This window comes from Ailuropoda melanoleuca, chromosome 13 (assembly GCF_002007445.2).
Source record: "Ailuropoda melanoleuca isolate Jingjing chromosome 13, ASM200744v2, whole genome shotgun sequence".
Taxonomy (NCBI): domain Eukaryota; kingdom Metazoa; phylum Chordata; class Mammalia; order Carnivora; family Ursidae; genus Ailuropoda; species Ailuropoda melanoleuca.
The window spans coordinates 2,721,677-2,747,494 of NC_048230.1; the positions used below are offsets into that span (position 1 = coordinate 2,721,677).

General features: G+C 49.4%; 1 protein-coding gene across 1 annotated transcript in view; it reads right to left on the bottom strand.

The window, feature by feature from the left end:
* The window catches only part of NXN (nucleoredoxin), a 151,941-nt gene that overhangs the window by 19,702 nt on the left and 106,421 nt on the right, over nt 1–25,818 (bottom strand). Inside the window, exons 2-5 of the mRNA XM_034641929.1 lie at nt 10,407–10,524; nt 8,677–8,810; nt 8,104–8,204; nt 6,588–6,694 (exon numbers count right to left, since the gene is read on the bottom strand). Coding sequence (XP_034497820.1) covers nt 6,588–6,694; nt 8,104–8,204; nt 8,677–8,810; nt 10,407–10,524 — 460 coding nt within the window. The remainder of the gene's footprint in view (nt 1–6,587; nt 6,695–8,103; nt 8,205–8,676; nt 8,811–10,406; nt 10,525–25,818) is intronic.

Consider the following 25,818-nt stretch of genomic DNA (forward strand, 5'->3'; position numbering starts at 1 on the left):
GACCTGCGCCATGTCCGAGGAGTGCCTGTCCTTGTATGAACTTGTACGTGCAGCTGGCTGGTAAGATCAATACAAGAACTTACCAACGACATGCACTTCCAACAGAAACCAGACCCCCGATGCACATGGAACCCCCAGAATGCCAGGAAGCAAAAGACTGCAAGTGACCCTGTGAGGCTGGAGGGAGGCAGAGGCAGAGGCAGGGAGATGGGCCCTGGGCTGGAAGTCACGTGGGCCACGTGTTCCTCTCCCCACAGGTAGGCCTGTCATGAACCCCGGTGTGAGGCCTGGTCACAGTGGTGCCCACTGTGTCCATCAGAACTACCAGTGGACGGTCTGCCTCTGGGATTTCTCTGCCAGTCTAGATTAAGTGTCACTATTGCACTGATCACAACTTTAATCAAAAATTTCAAAAGGCTCCAAAGTGCGAAGGGTCGATTTCAAGGAGACATGGGGCACAGTGCTCGAGGCTCGCTAAGAGGTGGCATCACTGACCTTTGTGCCCTCTCTGCCCTACAGTACATTACAGGCCTTTGCCCTAGACACTCCCTATCTAAATGCCATCCACTCGGTAAGGCTCTGCTCCAGAGCCACCTCTTCTAGGGAGCCTTCCTGGCTCAACAGCTCCAAGCCAGAGTCTCATCTGAACTCAGATAATTCCACGGCAGGGCCCTTCCTTAGGTGCTGCCTTGAGAAGGATCCCGGGCTTCTCTCTACACTCTCCCTTCACTGTGCTTTAGTGCAGCTCTGGCTTGATGGGGCCAGAGAGAGGCAGACAGCTCAAGGTCAACAAGCAGTGCCTGCCAGGCTGCCTGTGGGAGTGAGTCCTAAGGCTTCCCTCGAGAGGTCAGTGCTCAAGGAAGCGGTCAGCACACACATGGTGCCAGGGAGACCATAACCCTGAGAGTGAGGAAGCAGGAGGTGGGGGCTAGGAGAGCAGACAGGTCCACCCAGTAAGAGACTCTAGCACAGATGGTGGGGGGGCATGGAGATAACAAATGAGGAGCAGCGCTCTGGCCGCAGGCGGAGGACGCTTGCTGGTGGAGCCGGGTTCAGCATGAACCGCACACTCCTTCGCTGCGGCGAGCTGGCCGCTGCTTGCCCGCGCAGGGCCTCCAGGTCAGCTTGCTGATCCTCCACTGAGGGCTCCCCCAAGTCATGACCACACGCGTTTCTCAGCCCCACGCTGCCGGGGCCTTAAGAGAAGGGGCCGAATCAACGTGTCTCAGAACTCCCCACTCTCCTCCTCAGTCGTGGTCAGCCACTTTCCGGCGGCCGGGGCCACACCTAACAACCGTGGCTTCTACGTCGGTAATATTTATAGGTTGGCAGCTGGGGAATCTGAGAGTTCCCTTCTCTGCTGGCTGAAGGCATACAGAAAATGATCCATTCAATTTTTTTGTGCCCTGCGCAACAGTTTACAGGCCACCCTCCAGCCCTAGGAGTGTATCCACGACTCTTGCTAAATCTCGCAGAGCTTGTGATCGCTCCTTCAGAGACTGCTATTCAGTGCCAACCCTTGCCCCACTTCCCCAGGGTCCTTAGACGCATCTCACGGAGCAGAGAGGGCGCAGACTGCCAACCTCAAACTGGCTACGGATAGTATAGACCATATTTTGGTAACTGTTAGTTTCAAGTACTCCACAGCCTAAGCACGGACCTCCAGGAACACCTGCATCGTGCTGGCCTCCCCCCCGCCGCCCCCGCCTTCCAGGAAAGGGCTCTACCTCGGGGAGGAAAGATTCTGCTCATTGACGACAGGGGCTTGGAAAGAACGTGCCTCTGCGTGGAGTGGGCTTATAGTGGAGCAGGGTGGCCGCGTGAGGCCCCGCACTTGCTCCACCCTCTGGAACAAGTGTCAGTCTTCTAAGCCCTCATACAAAATGGCACTTATTGGACCTACACTTTCTAGTTCCTCAAGACATCGTCATACTCTGCTCTTGAAATATCTCCCCATGTAAATCTCCTCCTGTCCACACAAGGGCAGCACTGGGCTACTCTTCTGGTTTCTAATTTCCCAGAGCTCAGTACACAGGTTTGGTGGTTAGCAGGAGTTCAAGAAATAGATTCCTATGCATTTAAAACCACTCTACACTTCTTCCAAAAAGGATTGGAGGCTGCTTAAAAAGTGTGTGATATAATTCAATAAAAACAGATGAAAACATCCTCCTGAGGGGAAAACAATGAAGCTAAGGTCAAGGGCATGCAACAGAAAAGGTGAGTTTCGCAAAGTTGTAAAGGTGGTTACAATTTCCGCTCTGGGTTTTCTAGGGGCCAAAGGGATTTAAATACTGTGATCCATAATGAAATTCAACATACACAAAAGATGAAATAAAAAAACCGAAAAACAAAAATCTACCACTTGCTCAAGAGAAGTTCAGCTTCTGGTCCTTCGTGCTCGAAGGGTGCGTGTGGTGGCGACTGGCCAGCATGCCCTCACCTGCCCTNACAATTTCCGCTCTGGGTTTTCTAGGGGCCAAAGGGATTTAAATACTGTGATCCATAATGAAATTCAACATATACAAAAGATGAAAGAAAAAAACCGAAAAACAAAAATCTACCACTTGCTCAAGAGAAGTTCAGCTTCTGGTCCTTCGTGCTCGAAGGGTGCGTGTGGTGGCGACTGGCCAGCATGCCCTCACCTGCCCTCTGGGCACTATAGGATAGTTTCCTGAGCATAAATTCCTACAAGTGGGATTTCTAAATTAAAGGTTTTGTAGATTTTTACAGGCCTTTGATGTATATTGCCAATTGCTCTCCTGAAAGGTTGTCCTGATTTACATTTCTACTAGCGGTCTGCTCTCTTCCCTACACTGGGGATTATCTTTTAGGGGGGATGGTGGGGGTGGTGGGAATTCTTTGCAAATGAGATAGATGCATATTCAGTGTTTTTGGCTGTAAATCATGGAAGTAAATTATGCTGAATATTTTTCACGTCATATGAAAATGATATGACCCTATCATATCAATCTGCTGGATGAACTGCCTACCTCATATCCTATACATACTTTTTACTAAATTCTCTCTCTTTTTAAAAGATTTTATTTATTCATTTACCAGAGAGAGAAAGAGAGAGCACAAGCAGGGCGAAAGGCAGAGGGAGAGGGAGAAGCAGACTCCCCACTGAGCAAGGAGCCTGATGCAGGGCTCAATCCCAGGACTCTGGGATCATGACCAGAACCAAAGGCATATACTTAACCAACTGAGCCATCCAGATGCCCAATTCTGTCTCTTTTTTTCTAAGGAGATCTTTTTTTCTATGAAAGATATTATTTGCCATACATGTTATTAATATTGTTGGTTGCCTTTGTTTAAGCTTTTTGACACCCAAAAGTTATCTTTTTTATTGTAGAACGAAATCCACCCCTTTCCCCCCAAGTTAATCAGTTAAATATTTATTAAGGCCCAACACTGAAGCCTCTCAATTTTACTGAGAGGATAAGTAACTAGTTCAAGGTTACTCAGCGTGAGGTAGGAACAGGACTGAGTTGCCGGTGGCCTAGACTACAGAGGTGGTATCAGTGAGGGCGGAACAAGACAAGAAACAGGACAACAATGCCCCAGGCAAAGATCCAAGAGGCCCCAGACCTGGTAGAGGTAGGATAGCTGACATTCTTTTTGGTATGTACCTCTAAGATGCCTCCCCAGTTATCTGTGAGGGTACGTTCCAAGGCCCAACCATGTCGCACAGAGTTACGTTTTGTGCACATTTGTGTATGAGTATACGCATGTGCACAGACATGTACAGAAGCTGGTAGAGGAGGGCAGGAGAAGCCAGAACATGATTGAAAGGCCTTTGTTAGGGGCGTGAGAGGAAGACACACATCAAAGACATCTGCTAGTGTGTACGGTGAATAGAGAATAGAGATAACTCAGGAATGTCTCTGTACTGCTGCAAGGACCAAGATGAGAAATCTATGATCCTCAGAAGAAGTAGGACACAGCTGTGTGTAAACATGGGCACTGAAGGGCAGCAAAATCTAGGTAACCCTAAGGAAAGATCTGGAACTAGCCAGCCTACCAGTGGGTCTCACCTTGAGCCTCTCCAAGAACTTCTAGTCACAACACATGGACTGCGGCTAAGGGACTCACACTGGATGCAGTTAAAACAAGATTGTCACGGGATGCCTGGGTGGCTCGGCTAGTTAAGGATCTGCCTTCGGCTCAGGTCATGGTCCCAGGGTCCTGGGATCATCCTGCATCAGGTTCCTTGCTCAGCGGAGAGCCTGCTTCTCCTGCCTGCCACTCCCCCGATTGTGCTCACTCAATAGCTTTCTGTCGCTGACAGATAAATAAAATCTTAAAAAAAATGAGACTGTCACATCTCCTTTAAGTGACACACAGAGTTACCTCTGGGGTGAATATCTGAATCCAGAGCAAAAAGGAATGTTTTTTAAATGAACAAAGAAGACTAAGGAAAATATTTAAAACCATCAAGCCCTGTCCTTTCCCTGTCATACTCTTTGATAGCAGAGGACCCTTGCTAGGGCTGAAGCCAGGTCTCTTCTGTCACACTCCAGCCCTCTTTCCCAGTAGCCCTACACTGGCAGGGCCTTTGTTTCTTCTGCCGATAACACTCTTTCCTCTCCATTTCACTAAGGCAACTCCTATGGTTTCCAGAACTTGGTTTGAGCATAACATGCTCATCTTCCCACCCAATCCGGATTTCCCTGTTACAGGCCCTGCTAGCACTGGGGACACCTTCCTTCAGAGCCCTCACAATTGCAACTTACACTTATTTGTACAATTGACTGATGGGGTGAGTCTCCCTTCTAGTGCTGTAAGCTACCTGAGGGTAGAGATTGGGTCTGTTTCTACTCAAGACTGTATCTTCCACACCTGGGAGAACAGACATCCTCTAATCAGCCCTCAGTAAATACTTATTGAGTGAATGAATAAATGAATTCAGAAACCTGAAGTTTCACTTATGCTCACAAAGGGGCAATATAACCCTCTGTTCAGTACCACTGACCAAAGGTCATTCTTGATACTCATCTCAACAGACGCTGCCCCTACAGCACTCATGTTTTAAGTCTCTGCAAACAAAGAGCTAGAAGAAAATAAGCCTGTGACATCTTCTTTAAGTCACTCAACCCCATACCCTTCCTTCTAGACCAGTAACCAATTCCTATCTATTACTCAGCTTTTGTTTGGGAAGGGAACTGATGTCATCTCTCTCTCTCTCTTTTTTATTTGAAAAAGTGGTTTATTATATGCATTTTCTCTTATTATTATTAACATATAATGTATTATTTGTTTCAGGGATACAGGTCTATGATTCATCAGCCTTACACAATACACAGCGCTCCCCACAACACACAACCTCCCCAATGTCCATCACCCAGCCGCCCCATCCCTCCCACCTCTAGAAGGCATGAGCCTCCAAAATTCTTGAAGGGTTGACAGACCTAGCTTATTAATACCCAAAGTGTGGTCCCTGGGCCACCAGCATCAGCGTCACTTGGGGGCTTGCTAGAGAGGCAGGATCTCAGCCCCACTCCAGCCAGACCCAGGGAATCTGAATCTGCATTTTCACAAGATCCTTAGAGGACTCTTATGTGCATTTGAAATGGAGAAGCACTGATTTAAAATTAACTGTTCATTTTTTTGAGACCTTAGCTCCAAACAAAGCCATATGCTGACTCTAAATGGTGAAGAAAAAGCTTAAAGAACCTGGTGAGTCCCTGCCTAAGCTGTGGAATTTGTGACTAAATTTTGATTTGTCTTTTTTTTTCCCCCTTCTACTCTCTTTAACACAAGAAGCATTGAGAACACAAATATTAGCTGTGTCTGCCTAGGGCTAACCAGGATCTGGTACTACTGCTGCAAAGGAAATGAGTTTAATCCTTTTTTAAAAATTGAGATAAAATTTACATATAAGAATGCATTTCATTCTTAACAGGTCAGTTAAGCGCTTTACCAAGAGAAAACCTGGCTGGGTGAAGGCTGGGGAGAAGGTATTCACATAATAGAGAATAAAAACACAGTCTGTCTCACTTAATAATCGTCATTCCCCAAAACACCATGATCAGTACTTTAAGTCCTAGTTTTCAACCCTCTCAGGAAATGAGTTTTCTCACCTACAAGGCCTAGCCACTCAGCCCTCACTGCTGTGCTTCAGGAACCAGGAAATGCTTTACATGCCTTATCCTATGCAAGTGCCCAGCGAGTCTTCGTGGCAGGGATTTATCATGCCCACTTTGCGGATGAGGAAACTGAGGCTCAGAGTCTGACTGATGGAACCAAAGACCATTCCTAGCCCGTCTGACGGAGAACCCCAGGCTAGGGCTTTGGCCATGTCATTTGGGAGTGTGTGCTCTATGGCCCAGCTGTAGCAGAGCGCACGAGGGCCGCTGGTGAGAAGTGGCTGCTTCACCTGGACGAGTACTTCAGGAAAAAAAAAATGGCTTTAATGTGGTATAATTCACATACCATAGAATTAATAGCATGTAATTTTTAAGACGGTAAGGAACATGAACATTTATGGAAATAAAGATGTCCTTTTCCCTCTAAAAGAAAAGCCAAAGATGTGGTGAGCCCAGACGGGCAAGGTCTCCAGGGACCCCCATGGAGTCAGGAATGCCCACCTTGGATTCCGTACAGCCGGTTGAGGCGTGACCGCCGGGCCTCGTCGGTATAGGGGACTGCAAGCCAGGGCATCTCACTGAAGTACTGTTTGAATGAGTCCTCGGACCTGCAGAGACACACATGGAAGCAAGGCTCTATTACCCCTGAAAGCACCACGGCAGGGCTCCCCCCCGCCTGCTGCCGAGCTACGGCCAGGGCTCCGCAGGGGCCAGCGCCCGAACCACCGCGCTCCTCAGACACCAGGTTTCGGGCAGGAATTATTCGACCCCACAAAGAAGCAACAGCCTCCACACGCAGGCCGATGTGAACTAGACCGCCAGGCCATTTCCAGTAGCCCGCTCCTCTGGGTCCTGCCAGTTTAACTCAGGCCCAGCTTCTCATTTTTCAACAGAGACAGGTGGTACTTTTACAAGCAGCCTAGATGTACACGGACACCGCGTTCCCAGTGATGCTTCGAATCTGTGCGTGTATGCTGTGCACAGGGGCACACTCCTAACCGAGCAGAAGCCTACAGGTCCATGTATAAAAAACGCTAGAACGACAGAGCTAACCAAAGCGATAAAAAGCTGATCAGGGGCTCCCTGGGGCTGGGGTTTGAGGGTGAGGACTGACTGAGAAGGCACCTTGAGGTGACAGACATGTTCTATACTTAACAGTGCTGATTACAGGGTACACACCTTGGTTAATAGTCACTGAACTGTGTGCCCAAAATGTACTTTATTGTATGTAAATGATACTTCAGTCAAGTTGATTTTTTTTTTTAAGCTTTAAAAAAGTGATTGGTCCATGTGGTATGCCTTCAAATTTACCCCCAGTCACATGCAGAGATGGGGATCTGGGGATCGAGCACGGCACAGTGCAGACAGCAAAGATACAGAATGCCCTCAGTGTGCTTCCCAGAGAACCTTCTGTGAACAGGGACTTAAGAAGCAGGAGCACCTGGTGGCTGGGTCTGAATGGGAGCTAGAGTTTTGGGAGGAAGGAGGGTCGCAGATGAGTAAAACTAGCAAGAGGGCCCGCAGCAGAGGATGTTGTGGTGAAAAGGACCTGACGTACTCCAGGAGGAGAGCTCGCCCTTCTTGTTTTTAGGACAGCCCCCAGGCACAGTATGTGGCCAGAGTGAAGGAAAATTATGGCACAGCCATCCCAGCAGGTGTCACATTCCATCAGCCTCTGGATCTTTTCTTTCCATCCTTCTCCTCCATGCTCTTTCATCGTGATCCAAAATGCTGAACAAATCAGAAAATTGCATCCTAATCTTTAATGACCCAGGCTGGAAGTGGACATGCCCCAATATTTACAGTAAGAACAGGTTTTTCTCAGCTCCCCTTCAGACAATTGCGCAAGGAATTCTGAAATGTATCTGTCCGTGTGCCAATCATCCCACATAAGCCTCCCCCAACCCCCATCTCCGTGCTCTACCCTTAGGAGGTAAGATGTGTAAGGTAAGAGAAATGCATGTTAACCACCTCTGGAAAAGGGAAACGCGCAGCCACTTGCCCCAGCTCACGTTACCTGTCCGCACTAACAAAGATGATCTCAAATTTCTGGCCTGCCTCCTTGATCTTCCGGTAGGATTCCACCAGCACCCGGGTGAGGCTTCGGCAGGGTGGGCACTGCAAGAGGAGAGGGAGATCCTGCAGCCTGACGCTGGATCTGGCCTTCCCATTTCCCAGCCAATTGCCAAAAGAGACCGGGTAAGCAAGACCCAAGCAGGACTGGGAGAGCAAAACCCAGCCTTTTAAAGAGGCAGAAACAAACATGCTTCTTACAACGGTGAGCGTCCAGCACAGGCGCCTCCTCCCCACGGAGGGTGGCAGTTAAAATGAACCCCCTTGGAGACTACTGGAAGCCTCATCAGAATGGGTTAGGAAGACTATCCTTTCAGACCAGTCAAAAGAAGTCATTTTCTTGCTACCATCATCATTCATAATAATAAGCACTCATGGCATGCCAACAATGCATCAGGTGCAGGAGGAAGTAAGGACATGGGGAAGTCATGCCCGAGCAGTAGCACCTCCAAGAGCCAACCACGACTGGTCTTGGTGGCAACATCACTGCTTCCTTCCATCTGGACTGAACACTCACCCAGTGTGCGGAGAAATAGACTCCCACGTGAGACCCCTCCAGGCTGCTGCTCTCCAGGGACTGTCCGTTATTTCTAAGCAAGGGCCCTGCAATGACTTCCCTGAAGGGTTTAGGTCCCCAAGGGAATTCCAAACCTGAAACAGGCAACATATGGTGAGAACGTTGTTAAGACTCTTCCTTATGGCCTCTGACCCAAGGGGCCTCAGAGAGGCAGGGCCCGACAGCGTTATCATCAAATAGTATCTGTTAACACATGGCAGGAACAAAGGCAGAACCCATTCGTGGCAGAGCCCCACCTACCTCCAAGGCAAGGGTTCCCGAAACCTGGGTGATCACAGGGCCCACTCCTGGGGGGCTTTTGTAAAGTTACCGAAGCCTGGGTCATGCTCTGAGTCTTGGGATCTGGGGCCAAGGCTGAAGATGTATGTCCAAAACAAAGCAAAACAGACTCCCCAGGTAAGTCTGATACTGCGCCAGGTTGGGGAATCACTGCCTCGTGGAGGAACCACAGGTTTCTGCTTCAAGTCCAACCCTGGGATCTCAGGGGCTCCCAACTCTGACAGCGTTTTGGAGTCAGCTGGGGAATTTTAAAATCTGATGCTCTTGGGCCCACCCCCAGAGATTCTGATTCAGTCGGTCTGGGTTGGGGCCCAGGGAACCAAGTGAGAATTAAATCCAGTAAAAGGAAAGTAAAACTCACTCAACCCAGATGTTCTACATTCTGATGACACTTAAGCCCCAGGCAGGAAGAGCAACAGAACAGTGTTTTCTCACAGGGTGGTCCACGGACCACTGCCTCAAAAATCGCCTGGTGGGTGGGGGATGGAAGCAGCACAGACTGGTGAAAAATGCAAGTGGCCAAGCCCACTCTGAAACAAAGGGACCCAAACATCTCTGGAAAGAGGGCTGGGAACTCTGCATTTTTAACAAGCTCAGAGTAGAGTGAGTGAGTGAGTGAGAGTGTGTGTGTGTGTGTGTGTGTGTGTGTGTGTGTGTGATTTGAGAAGGTGGAGACTGGGTTCTACCATGCCCTGGTTTTTACTGAGGGCAATTCTCTGAAGGAGGTGAAATTTTTCCTGGGAAAATCTGTGACCAGGGTTGAATCCCCTAATCAGTAAGTGAGGGACGGGCAGACCTTGCGACACTTATACGACTCCAGTGCAGTGGGGAGAGGACCAGAGCTGCGGCAGCCAGTGAGCGGGATGGTGGGAAGAGCAACCCAGCGCACGGCCACCCCCCCCCCGGCCGGTCAGCAAGGCCAAGGCCGTGGGACTTGGGCAGCACCAAGAAATGAGGTCAGTCACCCCTGAGGCCTGGAGAGCAAGACAGAGACTGTGACTTTGTGATGGTAAGATTTTAAAGAGACAAAAACCTCACAACCACTGAGTCGGCCTCCAATTGTTAAGGTGACCGCTGCTATGGACACGGCACCGAAGTCAGTCTCTGGGCTCTCACTGCTTCTCAACAGCCTCCTCAGCCCTCACGACTGAACTGCCTTTTTCCGATTCTGTCTCCTTTGGCCCATGAATTAAAGCCCCCAGGAGGGACATTCTGATCTCTTTGAAAATCTTACCATGACCTGGAGAATACTATAATTTCATCATGACAATATCCTCCAGCCAAGTAAACCCACTCACATATATTTCATTTGTATGTTCTCTGCCAATGGGGACAACGTCAGGGTAGGAGGACGAAGCAGGCAGTACTGGATGGACATGCCAAGGTCCTACCTTCTGGGTCATCTCGGATCACCAGCAGCCCATTCCTGCACACAACCTTCCCGGTGGTGGCGTCTAGGAATATTAGTGATGGAATGTTGGAAATGCGATATTTGTTCCAAAGTTTAAGCTGTAAGAAGAAAAGGGAAAAAGGTGGTTAAGTCCCAACTGCACTAATTGCAGCGTCCTTTTGAGCCCCTCGGGCCTGAGGGGTAAATGGACTGGAACATAGTGAAGTCAGGTCAATGAACAAGTGAAGCTACAAGCCCACGGGCCTCTGCAGACTGGGGCAGGCAGGGGAGTCTGAGTCCCACTCAGGCTCAGGCCAAGACGAAGGCCGACAGAAGACCATACCTCTTCCAAGAGAGCTCTTCGCTACCCCCCTCTCCCATGGACACTTGATTGAAAAAGCACAAAGACAGAAGATGGATCATGATATGAACCACATGTGCACCCCCAACGCCAGGTGGTTAAGGCAGGAAGGGAGGCTTTTTATCCGTGCCTCTCAACCCTGTCAGCAGGCAGGCGCTCTTCTGCTTCCCAGCTCTCCTGTGTCCCCTGAGCCCCGAGGGAGAGGTGACAAGGGTATCCAACAGAAGACCAAGTAGCTGGAGTCTGGCCCTCTCCCCACTCCAGCGGGTTCCTGCACTTGGAATATCTGCAGGGGCTGTGCATGCCACTCACCCACAAACACGAGGGAAGCAGTATCCTGAGCCAGCCCCAACCCTCAGTTCTCCGTGCCACTTAAAACAACCCACAGTCTACTGGCAGGCTCTTGAGGTTGGTTGTGCCAACTGTCAGAGGAACAGGGTCTAGGAGGGACATGGCTGAGGAAGCATGAATGTGACAGCCCAGGCAGGTCAGGGAGCTGAGTGGGGGCCGGCGCCTTTATTTGCAACCAGCCATCGGGCTGAACACCATTGAGGTGGGCCACCGGCCACTCTGGAACTTAACTGCCAAGCCCAGAAAGCGACGTAATTAAACAAAATGTCCAACTACCAAGGCAGCTCCAGAGAAGAAAGAAACCAGGGGAAATGGAAGAATGGCCCACTGGTGATTCAGCCGCAGCCTCCCTTCCGGGGGCCTGGGGCCCACACGGGGGGGCGGCCGCCCGGGCACGGGCAGAATGGGGCACGGATGTGTCAAAGGGAAGCAGGCACTGGAAGTCCAGCTGCACAGAGCAGATTATTATTGTTTTTAATTCAATCCCGAGCAGCGAGGGAGTAGGGTGGGGTATCTACCAAGAAATGTTAGGCTTTCCCGGTCTGTGGAGACCTGGGTCTTGGCAGGAAAGGCTGTGGGACCCCACCTCGGACTGGGTGGGCCCCGCCTTTGCAGTGGGCTCCCAAACCAGCCCTTTGAAGGACAGGGACTCTGCGCATACAGTCTGCACTGCCCGGAACAGCATCATTCCAGGGAACCGGATACAGTCTGCAGAGTCAAGAAGAGGCTCAACAGGGGCGCCTGGGTGGCACAGCGGTTAAGCGTCTGCCTTCGGCTCGGGGCGTGATCCCGGTGTTATGGGATCGAGCCCCACGTCAGGCTCCTCCGCTATGAGCCTGCTTCTTCCTCTCCCACTCCCCCTGCTTGTGTTCCCTCTCTCACTGGCTGTCCCTATCTCTGTCAAATAAATAAATAAAATCTTAAAAAAAAAAAAAAAAAAAAGAGGCTCAACAGCAGAACAAGACCATCCCGCTGCTGGCTTTGCTTCGAAAGTTTGCTAGTGCCAGGGTCCAGCCAGCTTAATAAGTTTAAAAAGGGGCAGGGAGGAAGATGAAGGAACTTCTCTGGTTTAAAAAGTAATTATGGAGGGAGAAAGTAATTATTGGAAAAAATGAGAAACATAGCAAACCATAAAAATGGAGATAAAATCACCCATGACTCACCACTTAGGAAAGCTTGGACAACTTTCTATTTCCACCAGCAGTAAACGAGAGAGCCCATTCCTCAGTATTCTTACCAATATTAGTTTTTTTTTTTTAATTAAAAAAAAAAGCCTTGTTTTTGTTGCTTATCTTTTACTTATTGATGTTTAGGGATTTCATATCTCACTATTTTAAGTACACTGTTTCTGCCTAGTATGTTTTGTGACTGCTAAGTGCTAAAATTCATTCGACAGATATTAACTGGCACTTACTATGTACCAGCCCTATGCTCAGCACAAAAGATACAAGAAAGAACAAGGCAAACGAAGTTGCTGCCTTCACAGAGCTTCTATTCTAGCGGGAGAGACAGACAAGGAACAAGAACAGAACAATAATTTCAGATACTTCAATAAAAGAAAAAAGAGGGGGGAGTGGTACATATTTTAGCGAGTGATCAGGGAAGGCATCTTTGAAGAAAAGGCTTTTGAGCACAGACCCCTGATGTGAGATGGAGTCATGTGCGCATGGGGGAGGCCACCTGAAGCCCGGGGCACCTGTTAGAGGCTGGGAGGCAGACTGGGAAGAGGGCTGCGGTGGAACAGCCAGACAGAGTTGGGGAGGGGGCCGCGATGAGGTCAGAAGGCAGATCTTTGTAGTCTAATAAAAGTAATGGAATTTTATTCTAAGTGTAATAGGAAACTGTGAAGGGTTAGGAGGGGAGTGGTATGATCTGATTTACATTTTAAAAGGTCACTTTGGCAGCCCTGAAGGAATAGACTGCAGGGGAAGGAAGGATCTGGAGCAGCCAGTGCAAATAGCCAGGGAGGAGTTGACAGCCGCGGTGAGGACCTGGGTTACAGCAGCAGAGAGCCAGGACACATGTATTTCGAAGACAGTCAACAGAGCAGGCTGACAAACTGAACGTGGGGAAGGGATGAGGGAAAGAACAAGATCAAGGATGTACTGTGGTTCGGGGGTTTGAGCAAACGCGTGTCAAGGGGACCCACTGACCAAGATGAGGAGGAAGTTCGGGAGGGAAAAATCAAGATTGGACAGGTCAATCTGAGGTGCCTGTGGCGATTTCAGGTAGGGACCTGGACTGACCAATCTCTGGGGAACCAGGGGAGGTTATGGGATATAAATCGGAATCATCATGGCCTGGATGCTGTTGTCATGGGCCTGCCTGAGTTGATCCAAGGAGACGGCATGGCTACAGAGGAAAAGGCACTCCCGGCAGATCCAGGAATGACCCACAAAAGACTGAGAAGGAATGACAAGTGACAGAGGAGGAAAACGGGGAGACTCTGGTGTCCCAAAGGCAGGTGACAGAAGTGTTTTGGGGAGGAGAGATTAGATTCCTGTGTCAAATGCCGCTGAGATGCTGAGTACGATGAGGACGCAGAACTGACCAGCGGATATGGCAACTAAGGTCATTTATAACCTTGACAGGTCAAGGAGTCAGTGACTCGAGGATGAAAGACAGAGCAAGTGGAAGAGGGAGGGACCGGGGTGCGGCTCTGTCCAGCACACACACCTAGAGTGTGGGGGGGGGGCAGACAAACTCAAGTCCACTTGCCAACACGAAACACCTAGCATAGGACAATAAAAAGAAGAAAGGCTGTAGAGGGGAAAAAAATGGTAGATAAGGGGCTAAGGTGGTGACTATAGACAACTTTCCTTAAGAGTATTGCTGTAGGGGCGCCTGGGTGGCGCAGGCGTTAAGCGTCTGCCTTCGGCTCAGGGCGTGATCCCGGTGCTCTGGGATGGAGACCCACATCAGGCTCCTTGCTAGGAGCCTGCTTCTTCCTCTCCCACTCCCCTGCTTGTGTTCCCTCTCTCACCGGCTGTCTCTCTCTGCCAAATAAATAAATTAAAAAAAAAAGAGTTTTGCTGTAAAGAGAGCAGAGCATAGAACTGTGGCTGGAAAAACACAGGATGAGGTCAGAGAGAGGATATTTTAAAGATGAGGTCAGGGGGTGGATATTTTGTACATGGGAGATACTTTAACATATGCTGTTGGGGATAAGCCAGATGAGGAAAAAATTGATGAGAAGGAAAAATGCAAGAACAAAGTCGGTGAGTAGGACAGAGGGTGGGCTTGAGGTCACAAATAGAAAGGTGGAACTGGAAAAAGAGCTAACTTTTGAATATATACTCTCACTTCAAAGCACATTGGAGCCTGTACAGAAAGCCATGCTATTTGCAAATGAAGATAACTTTATCTTCTCTTTTCAGCCTTTATACCATTTATTTCCTTTTCTTATAAAACTACATTGGCTGGAATTTCCAGAACAAAATAGTAAGTAGCAAGCATCTCTAACTTCTACCTGGTCATAATGGATAGATCTCTTACTATCATACGTAATGTCAGCCATTGGTGTGAGACAGATATTCTTTACATGTTAAATAAAATAGTCTTGAATGTTATTCAGCTGTAAAAGGAAGGGAATTCTGACACATGCTACCACATGGATGAACCTTCAGGACACCGCGCTAAGTCAAAGAAGCCAGTCACAAAAAGACAGACACCGTGTGATTCCATTTCTGTGAGGTACCTAGAGGAGTCCAAGTCATAAAGACAGAAATTATAATGGTGGTTGCCAGAGGCTGGTGGACGGTAGAGATGGAAGAAATGTGGCATTAATGGGTGTACAGTTTCAGTGTTTCTTTTAATAGTTTATTCATTTATTTGAGAGAGAGAGAGAGTACGTGCGAGGACGTGTGAGCAGGGGGAAGGGCAGAGGGAGAGAGAAAGTCTCATGCAGATTCCCTGCCAAGAACAGAGCCTGGTGTGGGGCTCAATCACAGGACCCTGAGATCATGACCTGAGCCAAAATTAAGAGTCAGAGCTTAACTGAGCCACCCAGGTACCTCTATAATTTCAGTTTTACAACTTCAAAAGAGTTACAGGGATGGGTGGTGGTGCTGGCTACACGTCGATGTGAATGTATTTAATACCATGGAACTGTATGCTTAAAAATGGCTAAGATGGTAAATTTCATGTTATGTGTATTTTACCACAATTTTAAAAAAATAGCCTTCCATAACTTTTTGACCAAAAGTTTTATCAGAAATGGATCTGTTGCAATACATTTCATTAGTAGCCTTTAACTCCAAGACTAAACCATCCTTACCTTCCTAGAAGAAATCGCCCCTGGTCACATGTACTGTTAAGGGATCACAACTACCTTACCTTCCCTGGGGCTCGGGGCTCCCACAAACAAATGGCATCTGGTAACAGACTTTATGGGCAGCTAGACTCTTCCCTAAAGTAAGGTGCAACCTGTGAGCCTTAAATATAAAAATGGAAGATTCAACGTGATTGTAATAGAGTGCTCTGTGTGTAGGCACCCACACTGTACTTGAAATGTAGGCAGATGTTGGCTCTTGGCTAGATATTATAGGAAGGGTGGGTTTTGGTACCTGGGCAACCTAGCACCTAAAAGCTTGGCCACCCAGTGTGAGTCAGGGCCATCTCCCAGCTGACATAATAAAAGGAGGACCTGCGGGCTGCTGGCCTGCTGGGGGTACCCTGAGGGCATTAGTACAGTGCTTTTTAAGACTCTAAAAACAGAGGTGCTGTCTCCCCACCCCACAAAGATAAAAAAAAAAAAAAAAAGAATAATTTGCTCTGGGTCCCTCATGTAGGCAGAAGGATTGTAACACCCTTCCTCTACTCCACCCCTAATCATCAGAGGTATTTCTTTTCTCTCAGTATCCTTTTTGGAGAGGTAAGAATCTGTAACCCCAATAACCCTTCCCTTCACTCCCTCCCTAGGCATTTCCCCCCTTTCTTTCCCATGGGGTCTCAAGGAAGACAGAAGTCTTGGCTTGCGTTTTATCCACAGTTGTTGGATCTTTTGTTTCCAAATAAAGGTCCACTCGTTCAGTGGAAAATAATTATGCTTTCAGACTCACACTAGACATTGAAAAGTCCACCCTTCTGGAGACTAATACATCATGGTATAATTTTATAGAACATCGATTTGTTGAGGAACTTCTGGCATTCATCGGTGATGTGCAGACTGCACAGGACTATCTTTTTCAGGCTGCAGCATCACGGCTGCTCTGCTCTGAGTCACTGCAGAAGGCATGGGAATGATCTTTGTAACCATGCCCATTTTGATACTGAATCAGAAAAGTGAACCTTATGTTAGAAAAGTCATAAGAGGTCTGCTTTGATGATTCTCTTATGCTGACTGGACAGGAGAAATGCTGGAGCTTAAAGAAATGATATCAAGACTCACCCCTGTGCCTTTTCAAGTGTGTGTCACATCTCAAGTCCACTAAAGGTTTTCAAAGAGGCCTCTTAAAACAGTGGTTTCATTACCATTTTGGGGTCACCGACACCTTTGAGGATAAAAGCTATAGATTGCTTCCCTGGAAGAAACTGCATATACGCAAAAAAGTCTGTGTGTCATTTCACAGAGTTGGTGAATTCCTTGAAGGCTGTCAGTCAACCGTCTGATCCCAAGTGGCCTATGGACCCCTGATGATGACCCCTTTGTCTCATCTTAGGGGATGGCTTGACCTTGATTCAACCGAGACAGCTACGATATTGCCCCATCCATAAAACTCCCTCTAATAAAAATCAGCATTTGCCTACACTCTGAGATGGTGCAACAGTGAAGAGTGCAAGGTCATACCCTGGCCGCACACTGCCGCTACGCTCTCGAACTCTGTCGGAACCGACTACCACCTGTGGCCTCCAATTCACCCTCTGCTTTCAGGGTGCTGAAGATCAGAACCACCAGGACTGAGCGCTAACTGCACTTAGTTTTAAGGATCCCCAAGGAAGGAATTCCCATTCCTTTTCCTCCCTGGTGTGATAGTAGAGCATTTCATGAGTCAGGAGCCAGAGTCGGGGCCTCCTCACTCTCTGAGAGTTCCTTCTTAGGAGGAAATCCCGTAGTGCAGAATGAAAACGGGCTCTAGGGGGCCCGGTTCACCTGCCAACCCTGACCTCTCAGAGGACGTCAGTAGGTGACGCGGTTCCAGAGCTCGGGGAGGTCACGCCTGCCTGCCTGGCGCAGTAACGCCCACGTCTCAGGATGAATTTGGAGGTTATGTGTGTGGAGACACTGTGGAAACCAAAGCACTGTACACATGGGACACATCGCTAATCTCTGCACCAAATTTATGCTTATTTCCCCCTTGTCTTGTCAGCATCCTCTTCAAAAAATCATTTTCCTGTCAACTCTGTTGTAAAGTTATAATCAATCAACTGCATAGTTAGTAGGCTGTATATAGAACTCCTCGGAAGACCGGGATTTCCTTCTGGAGCAAGTGGTATTCGGGGGCCAGTTTTATGAGGTCTGCTTGCTGCCCCCCAACCCCTTTCTTTTCTGCCTTCCACTTCCCATTCTGGACTTCCAGATTTTAAAGGGGCATCTGGAAATTGTTTTGAACAGACTCTGTGGACTCTGCTCTTCTCTCTACTCAGAACTCTAACACGTGGGACACGTGGGATTCGGCCGGGACTCTCGGCTTGGTCTCCTCACCTTCTGGCAGGTGACCGCGGGGTGAAGTGCAGTGTGGCCTGGGGCAGAGAAGCCGGGGAGGAGGAGCCAAGGCCAGTGGCACTCCGTCTCCACAGCCTCTGAACCAGACCATGGAGGCAGAGCAGGAGCTCGCATCCTGCAGGCCGTCGGAGAGAAAAGGCTCCCGGCAACCCCAGCACTTTGCAAGGGCCTCCCTGGCTGGCACTGCTGCAGCCGGAGGCAAGCGAGTGACTTTCACATCCAGTGCCCACTCCCTCTCGGGTGACCGTCTGGCCAAACGTCCACCCAGAGTTCACTTCGACGACAGTCAGACTGGCTGTGCCACATCCTTTCAGAGCTGCCCAGAGGCCAGGTGACGTGGGCAGAGGAGTTCGTAGCAAACCCTCTAAGCTCAGAGATCTAAGGGCTTATAACTAGTTCGCTGGATTCAGAAGCTAGACAACAAAGACGAAATGGAAAAAAAGGAGGAGGAGATAATATTAGCTCAACTTGGCAGAAATCAGTAAGGATGACAAAACGGGCTATTGAGTTACTTGAAAGCTCCCATTCCTCGGCGTGGCGGCTGGTTCTGGTTAGCGACTCCGAGGCCCTGGTTGGAGCTATCATCCTAGGAATGCCGGCCAGGAACGCTTCTCCAGTGACCCACGAAACAATGAGGCAAATATCAAAAGGGACGGGGCTGGGAACTGGTAAACTGTAAAACGGCACACTCGAAAGCCGGGCTCCTCCGACACACTGGGGGGATTCGTCAGCACCCACAGACGCCACAGGGAAATGCTGCCTGGTGATTTCCGAGAAGCCCCAACTCCGGAGGGTGACTCAGAATCTGCCTCTCATTCCGAGGACTGGGCCTTGCACTTGACTGGGGGTCCAAGTTTTTATTTCTCAACAGCTGCTGCAAATCTATGGGATCAAGCCAAAGCTAACACAGATGTAGGATGCATCAGCAAGCTCCTCGGCAAGGTCAGTGGAGCCTTCTCAGGCAAAGCTTCCCCCTGCCCTTCCACCGAATGCTGACCGCAGAGCCTTAGGAGTGTTTCCGCCCTTCCGAACCGACCACTACTAAAGCTCACTGTCTCTTCTGTCTGAGAGAAAAGAACCCGCCTCCCCGCCCCACCCTCCGACGTGGAGGCAGTATAAAGCCAGAGGTTACTTAGCATAGGCTCTGGAGCCAGGCTGGCCCAGGTCTAATTCTGCTCTGGCCACCTGCTGGTTGGTGACCGCAGACAAGCTACCTAACTTCTCTCTTGGTTTTCTCATCTGCAAAATGGGGATAACAGTACCTACACTTCACTGGATGTTGTGAAGATTCAGATGTGTTCCACAAAGTGCTTAGAATAGAGCCTGGCGGGGATCAGGTACAATATGATTATAGTTAGCTGCTGTGATTACTACCAATTATTATTATTGTTGCTACTGTCATCTCAGGATCACTCTCAATGCTCCAGCAGGACCTTGTCCCAGAGTAAGATGAAACCTTGCTTCTGAGGCATGATTCCAGTGTGATCTGTCCTGTGACTGAAATTTTAGCCTGGTACAGCTGTTGGTTGGCCAAGTACAGGGCTGGACACGTTATGTGTTCAATGAATGATGAGTGAACGAATGGGGGGAATGAAGGACTAGAAGGAAAGGAGGGAGAGAAGACTGTTGAGGGGCCAGCCAGACGGGATGCCTAGCGAAGCAATCAAGTGCAGCTGCTTGAAGGGCTCCCTGATGACCAAGACTCTTCCCAGTGCCTTGGGATAGTTGGGGGCCCAGAAGGCTTTTTAAATTGAAGAATAAATTGCTCAAAACAAATGCTGGTGGAATTAGAGCTCTTCTCCCTTTCTCTGATGGGGACTTTGACCCCTGTACCCTCCTCACCTTCCCATCTCTCCTTTGCCTGAAGCCAACACAGAGAACCAACCAGCAGGCGAGACCAAGGGAAAGAGGTAGGTGGACGGGTCAGGCTGATGCTGAGAAATCACAGCCCTCCTCGAGGATTTGCACTTACGAAGCTGGAGCGATGATCAGTGGTCCCTTCACCACAGCTCCTTCAGAAAGAGGACTTGTGCCCCCTGCGTCGCAGAGTGTGAGGTTCAGGAAAGAACATGTCCACCCTGCTTCCTGCAGCAAAGGCACCAGGCGCTCCAGGAGCCACACACCCTCCTTCTGGGGTCGTCTCTGCCACTCCAGGCTGTGCTAAATGCAAAAGACCAGGCTGGGCTGGAGGGACATTAAAAATGTATTCTTCATTTCTCGAAACGTCAGAACAGTAAGTTTTCTGAGGCGCCTGGGTGGCTCAGTCATTAAGTGTCTGCCTTCAGCTCAGGTCACGATCCCAGCGTTCCGAGATCAAGCCGTGCATCAGGCTCCCTGCTCAGTGGGGAGTCTGCTTCTCCCTCTCCCACTCCCCCCGCTTGTGCTCCCTCTCTCGCTGCCTCTCTGTCAAATAAATAAATAAAATCTTAAAAAAAAAAAAGAATAGTAAGTTTTCTAACCAACGGATCACTGCCCTAGTTGGGCTACGTAATCCAATATTAGGTGTCACTGCCTCACAACGTGATTCGAAGTGTTGCAGGAGAAATGATGGGGGGGTGAAATATTCTGTCTGCCTTCAGGATCTTACAGTTTACAAGTTGAAAAGGATTAAAATGACAGATGTTACGTTTTCTCTATTTTATCACAATTAAAAAAAAAAAAAAGACGGAACTATGGGACGCCTGGGTGGCTCAGTCAGTTAAGCACCTTGCCTTCAGCCAGGGTCGTGATCCCAGGGTCCTGGGATTGAGCCCCATGCCGGGCTCCCTGCTCAGCGGGGGTCTGCTTCTCCCTCTGCCTGCCACTCTCCCTTCTCCTCCTCTCTCTCTCTCTTTTTTTTTTTTTCTAAAGATTTTATTTATTTATTTGACAGAGAGACAGCCAGCGAGAGAGGGAACACAAGCAGGGGGAGTGGGAGAGGAAGAAGCAGGCTTCCAGCAGAGGAGCCTGATGTAGGGCTCGACCCCAGAACGCCGGGATCATGCCCTGAGCCAAAGGCAGATGCTTAACCACTGAGCCACCCAGGCGCCCCTCTCTCTCTCTTTCTGAAAAATAAATAATTAAAAAAAAAAAAAAAAGAACCATGACTACTTTCATCCAGACCCAGGACAGATCATGGCAACAGCCAGGAGGAAGGAACACACAGGGCAGGAGGAAGGCTGGCTCCATCTCGGTTAGGGAATACGGCAGGAGAAACATGTGGTGACCCCTCTAACTCCAGTTTATGAGCGCCCATGTCAGTGGCCGGTTCCCATTCCAGGGGAGCGGGCGGAGGCAACGACTTCTCGGGCCTTGTATCATTTGGGGCACCCACAGGTAGGGGAACCAGGCCAGGAGACAACCCGACGGAGTGAGGAAATGCCAGTCACTCACTGGTGCTGCATGGACTTAAGTTCTCGCGAGGCTCGCTTTGCTTTACATGAACTTTTTTACAGCAGAAATCACTCTGCCACTGGTTGGAGAGGTGCTGAATCAGATACGGTGCTTCTTCCTTTTATCTCGTCATCCAAGAGCTGTCTCTCCTCAGCAGCGGCCAGCCTTCCAGCACACACCTCACCCGTCCACAGCAAGCCGCGCCTCCGCCTTAGCCCATGACTCCAGTGTGCTGTCAAATTCACGGTGGGTTCCTGGGATAAAGGGCCGCACACGGTCTTCTACTAGGTCGGGCACAGCACAACCACGACTCTGTAATCTTTTCTCCCAGGGGATCGCTGCATTCTGGCAGCCCCACAGCCTCACGGCACCGAGGTGGGAAGCAGTGTGGCAGGCAAGAGCTCAGGCTCTGGGCGCAGGCACATCAGTTTGAACCCTGGCTCAGCCGTTTCGGCCAAATCACTTGGCCTCTCCAAGCCTTATGCTCTTCAATCGCAAACTGGCCCGGTGGTACCCATCTCCTACGAGAATCATACATGAATGTGCTCAGAGCAGCCTCTGGCCCACAGCAAGCACTCACATGAGAACACGTCTAATGTGAGCCCTTCCAGGCTGGACATCAGAAAGCCCACTGAGGGCCTATGGTCAGGCTGCAAAAGCACGTAACAGGTAGCCATTGACTGTGGTGATCGGGACACCACAGCGCCTCTGGGCCCTGCCAGGGCTGGGACCCAGGATGATGCACGCAAATCCGTATGAGAAAGTACAGAATAGGGGCGCCTGGGTGGCTCAGCCATCGAGCGTCTGCCTTCAGCTCGGGTCATGATCCCAGGGTCCTGGGATCGAGCCCCACATCGGGCTCCCTGCTTGGCAGGAAGCCTGCTTCTCCCTCTCCCACTCCGCTTGCTTGTGTTCCCCCTCCCGCTGTCTCTGTCAGGCTAAAAAAAAAAAAGTACAGAATATTCTACAAGAGAACTTCTGCCAGACGTAAGCAGATCAAGCCCGATGAAGGAAGGGGAGAGCAGAGGAGTCTCTACTTCCCCAATAATGACGCTGGGGGGGTAGGCAACAGCTCCCCTTCTTCACAGAAATGAAGACAACATTCCAGGCTGGCAGCCAGTCTGTGGATCCTTCTTTCTGGGGAGTGACAGACATCGACTAAGAAATGCTCCCAAGCACCACAGACACAAGGGGCTGATGGTGGCCATGTGGGTGGGCATGAGAAATTAAAAAAATAACAAAGTAGTGTCCCCCACGGCTTGGAGACCCGGGCCCAGCAGCAGTGGGCTGCCGTCTCGTGATTCTGGTGACAAAGAGCATGGGACGGAGGCCGCGTCCCACGTGTGACCAGCAGTCGAAGAAGCCGACAGGGACCTAAAGCACATTCTAAAGCACCGGAGGCTGCCTCCTCCGGCCTCCTTCTCACAGTCACTCACCAACCAACTTTGTCACCAAACTTCCTTTCAGAAAGCTACACCTTCGGATCAGCCTCAATCAACAACAACAACAACAACAACAAATTATTAAGATTAGAAACAATGCCCACAAACATAAAGACAAAAATGTGAATATTTCTTTCTCGCCCTTTCAAAATCACTGAAATGCAAAATATTTCTTTCTTTTTTCTCCCCCAAATATTTCTTCATCACTCTAGTTCCCTGTGGGCCTTGGAGAATCCCGTTCCTCCACGCTTGGAACCTGGTACCATTTGTAACACTAATTAAAGAGGTTCGTTGACTATGCTATACAACTTCCTGCCCTAATGACTCGACAAGGAGATGAGCAGTTTGTTGGGAGTACAAAGTGACATATGGCTGCCAAGTTCTTTCTGGCCGACACCACAGACGGAGGGAAAGGCTGTTCTGTTTCCCTGTGTTGCAGCTCTCACAAGCTGACAGAGGGATTTCCTAAAGCCCCATCTGGTACAAAAACCTCTAACTGGGCAGAGTGGTTTGGAATAGTAAGAGGGTGGCTAGTAATAACAGACCAGGGCCAAATGCTGTACAGGGAGAAGGATTAAAGTGGCTGGGGGTTTGCCCATGAGACAGGACAAGGAGCCAGAGTCGGTCTGGAATCTGAGAGACCGTGTCCCAGCTCCAAAGGCAATGGCTCAGGGGGCTTGGGGGATGGGGGGCAGAGCTAGGGTTTCTGTGGCTTGTGTCATTGAGGATCCTTTGCTGATATAATCAGGAAAGAGTTCAAATTGGCCCCCATTTGCTCTGAGCAGTGTATTTTTACTTGAACACTGGGATCCCTGATCTGCCATCTCCTTTGCGAGACGTGTCACCATACAAGTTCAACCCAGAATGTTGAGTTCATACCACAGAAAAATAAATTCTGAGTGTCTGCACACCAGATTTTTATAGGACCCAGAAGGTTGCAAGAAAACACAAAAGGAACTCTAGAAATAAGGACTGTGTGGAAGGAAGAGTGCCATTCCTTGTAGATGTGGCCATTCTGCTGGAGGAAGTAGCTTGTCAGGGCAGGAATCTCTCTCTTCATTCCCTGTCCTTAGTTGGAAGGTGACAGATGCCATCAATTCATCTCAACTAATCCATCCAAAGGACTTTGCAAAAAATAAGCTAGCAAGGTTTGTTTCATTTTGTTTTAAAAAAAAAAAAATCCAACCTAAGAAGCCTTTTCGCATCTGAAAACAGATGCCCCCCCCACCCCCCATGACCACCACTGAGATGGTGTTAGGGCAGGGCCCCGAGGACCGGACAAAAGCCTCCCTAGCCTCCTCCGTTCTAGGGGGCACTGACAAGCCATGACCCTGGAGCTCCAGGCTCTGATTTCCTACTAACTCTCACACTCAGCACTAGGAGGGCACATCCAACACCAATACGGCACGCGACAGTGCCCCGAACCAGGTAGAAAGCTCCGCTGAGACAAAGGCAGACTCCATACACTGTGGAAACAAGGGAGTTTCAAGATGCGAAGTGATGCGCCAAGTCAAGAGAAGAAGGGACTCCATCCCTGTAGCATCCTACTGCCGTCATCTTCACAGGGCTCAAAACCAAAAGACCAGCTCACGTGTCCTTTGCTAGACGCGTCCCTCCAGGGGAATAAAATCTCCTGCTGCTTTTGCATATGGTAGGCACTCAATAAATGATCACGATGACGACAATGACATTCGGGCCAAGAAAGAGGCCACTTCTCAGCTTCTCGCATGTGACTCTGTAGATGCAAGCATGAAAAACAAGCGAGCTGGTGTTTCATTTTACACGTTCATCACCTAAACAGCTATTAAATAAGTGGCTTTCCAAAAAGAGATCAGGCCGACGCAGCTTCGCGTCGATCGGGACTGCGATTGCATCACCCCTCCGAACCCCAATGCTATAACATACAGGCCAGCAGGCCGGGCTGGGCGTTTCCATGTCCACCCCTGAAATGAAAACAGGGGCAGGAAGCGTGGTTTGTGCGAACTGCGGAGACGTTTAGCAGTTCAGCGCCATCCACACCTGACCCACGGCGGGGCCGTCAGCACTCAGCAGAGCACTCCTTCCCATTTCCTACCTGACTGCTGTTTCATTGGGGTGTTTTTGCTGTGTTTTTTCCCCCTCCACTGGGTGCAGGAAAGCTCTGTTTCTTGGCAGAACTTTCCAAGTGCCCAGTTAAACCCCTTGTTACCACTTTCCTGCCTCAGGAAGGCCCACGGAGCCCGGGCCAAACGACAAGGGGAGGGAAGGAAACATTTACAATGATGTGAGAAATTCCCCGTCTGGGGGAAAAAAAAAAAAAGATCAAAGAGGACAGTCATTACGGCCCATTCTGCACAGAGCCTGGCACATGAAGGTCCTCCATAAATTGGACTGGATTGGGCCGTGACAGGAACGCCATTATGTCACCGGGAAGCCGGCAGGCTCCGTCGCGGCGTGAGCCACACTGCTACGGGACAGCTGTGTCCCCGGTGAAAGGAGTCGTGCCCTATCCTAAGAAGCTGTGATCACCACGCTCCCCAAGGCCTTGATATAGAAATGCATTGTGCCTTGCACTGGTCCCCTCTGCCAGCTCTTGAAATGAAAGGGTCCACAGAGAAATAAATAACAGCAGGGAGAGAGAAAGAGGGAGGTAAATTGTTTGGAAAGTAGAAGACAGGGTGGAAAAGATGAAATTCAAGACAGATGTATGAGAGCCGCAAACAAATGTCCTTGAATTTATGCATCCAAGTGATTCATGTAGAATAAGGAAAACAAAACAACAAAAAAGAGCTGCATACCCAATATAGAAACAAATATGGGAGTAAATACAGAACAAAGTAATACATTCCCCAATTCTTACAAAGAAACATCATCAACCCCCTCTCTCTGCTAAATAAGACTGTTAAACAGGGTGAGTGAAGGGCCCAAGATGAAACTATTAATTAAGCAGAGGGTCTCTGCAGCCTCTGTCACTCTCAACAGTATGTCAACCACCAACAATTTATGTCCAATTACTGAACGATGATTTCTTATCTCAAAACGTACTTCAGGGGCGCCTGGGTGGCACAGCGGTTAAGGGTCTGCCTTCGGCTCAGGGCGTGATCCCGGCGTTATGGGATCGAGCCCCACGTCAGGCTCTTCTGCTATGAGCCTGCTTCTTCCTCTCCCACTCCCCCTGCTTGTGTTCCCTCTCTCACTGGCTGTCTCTATCTCTGTGGAATAAATAAATAAAATCTTTAAAAAA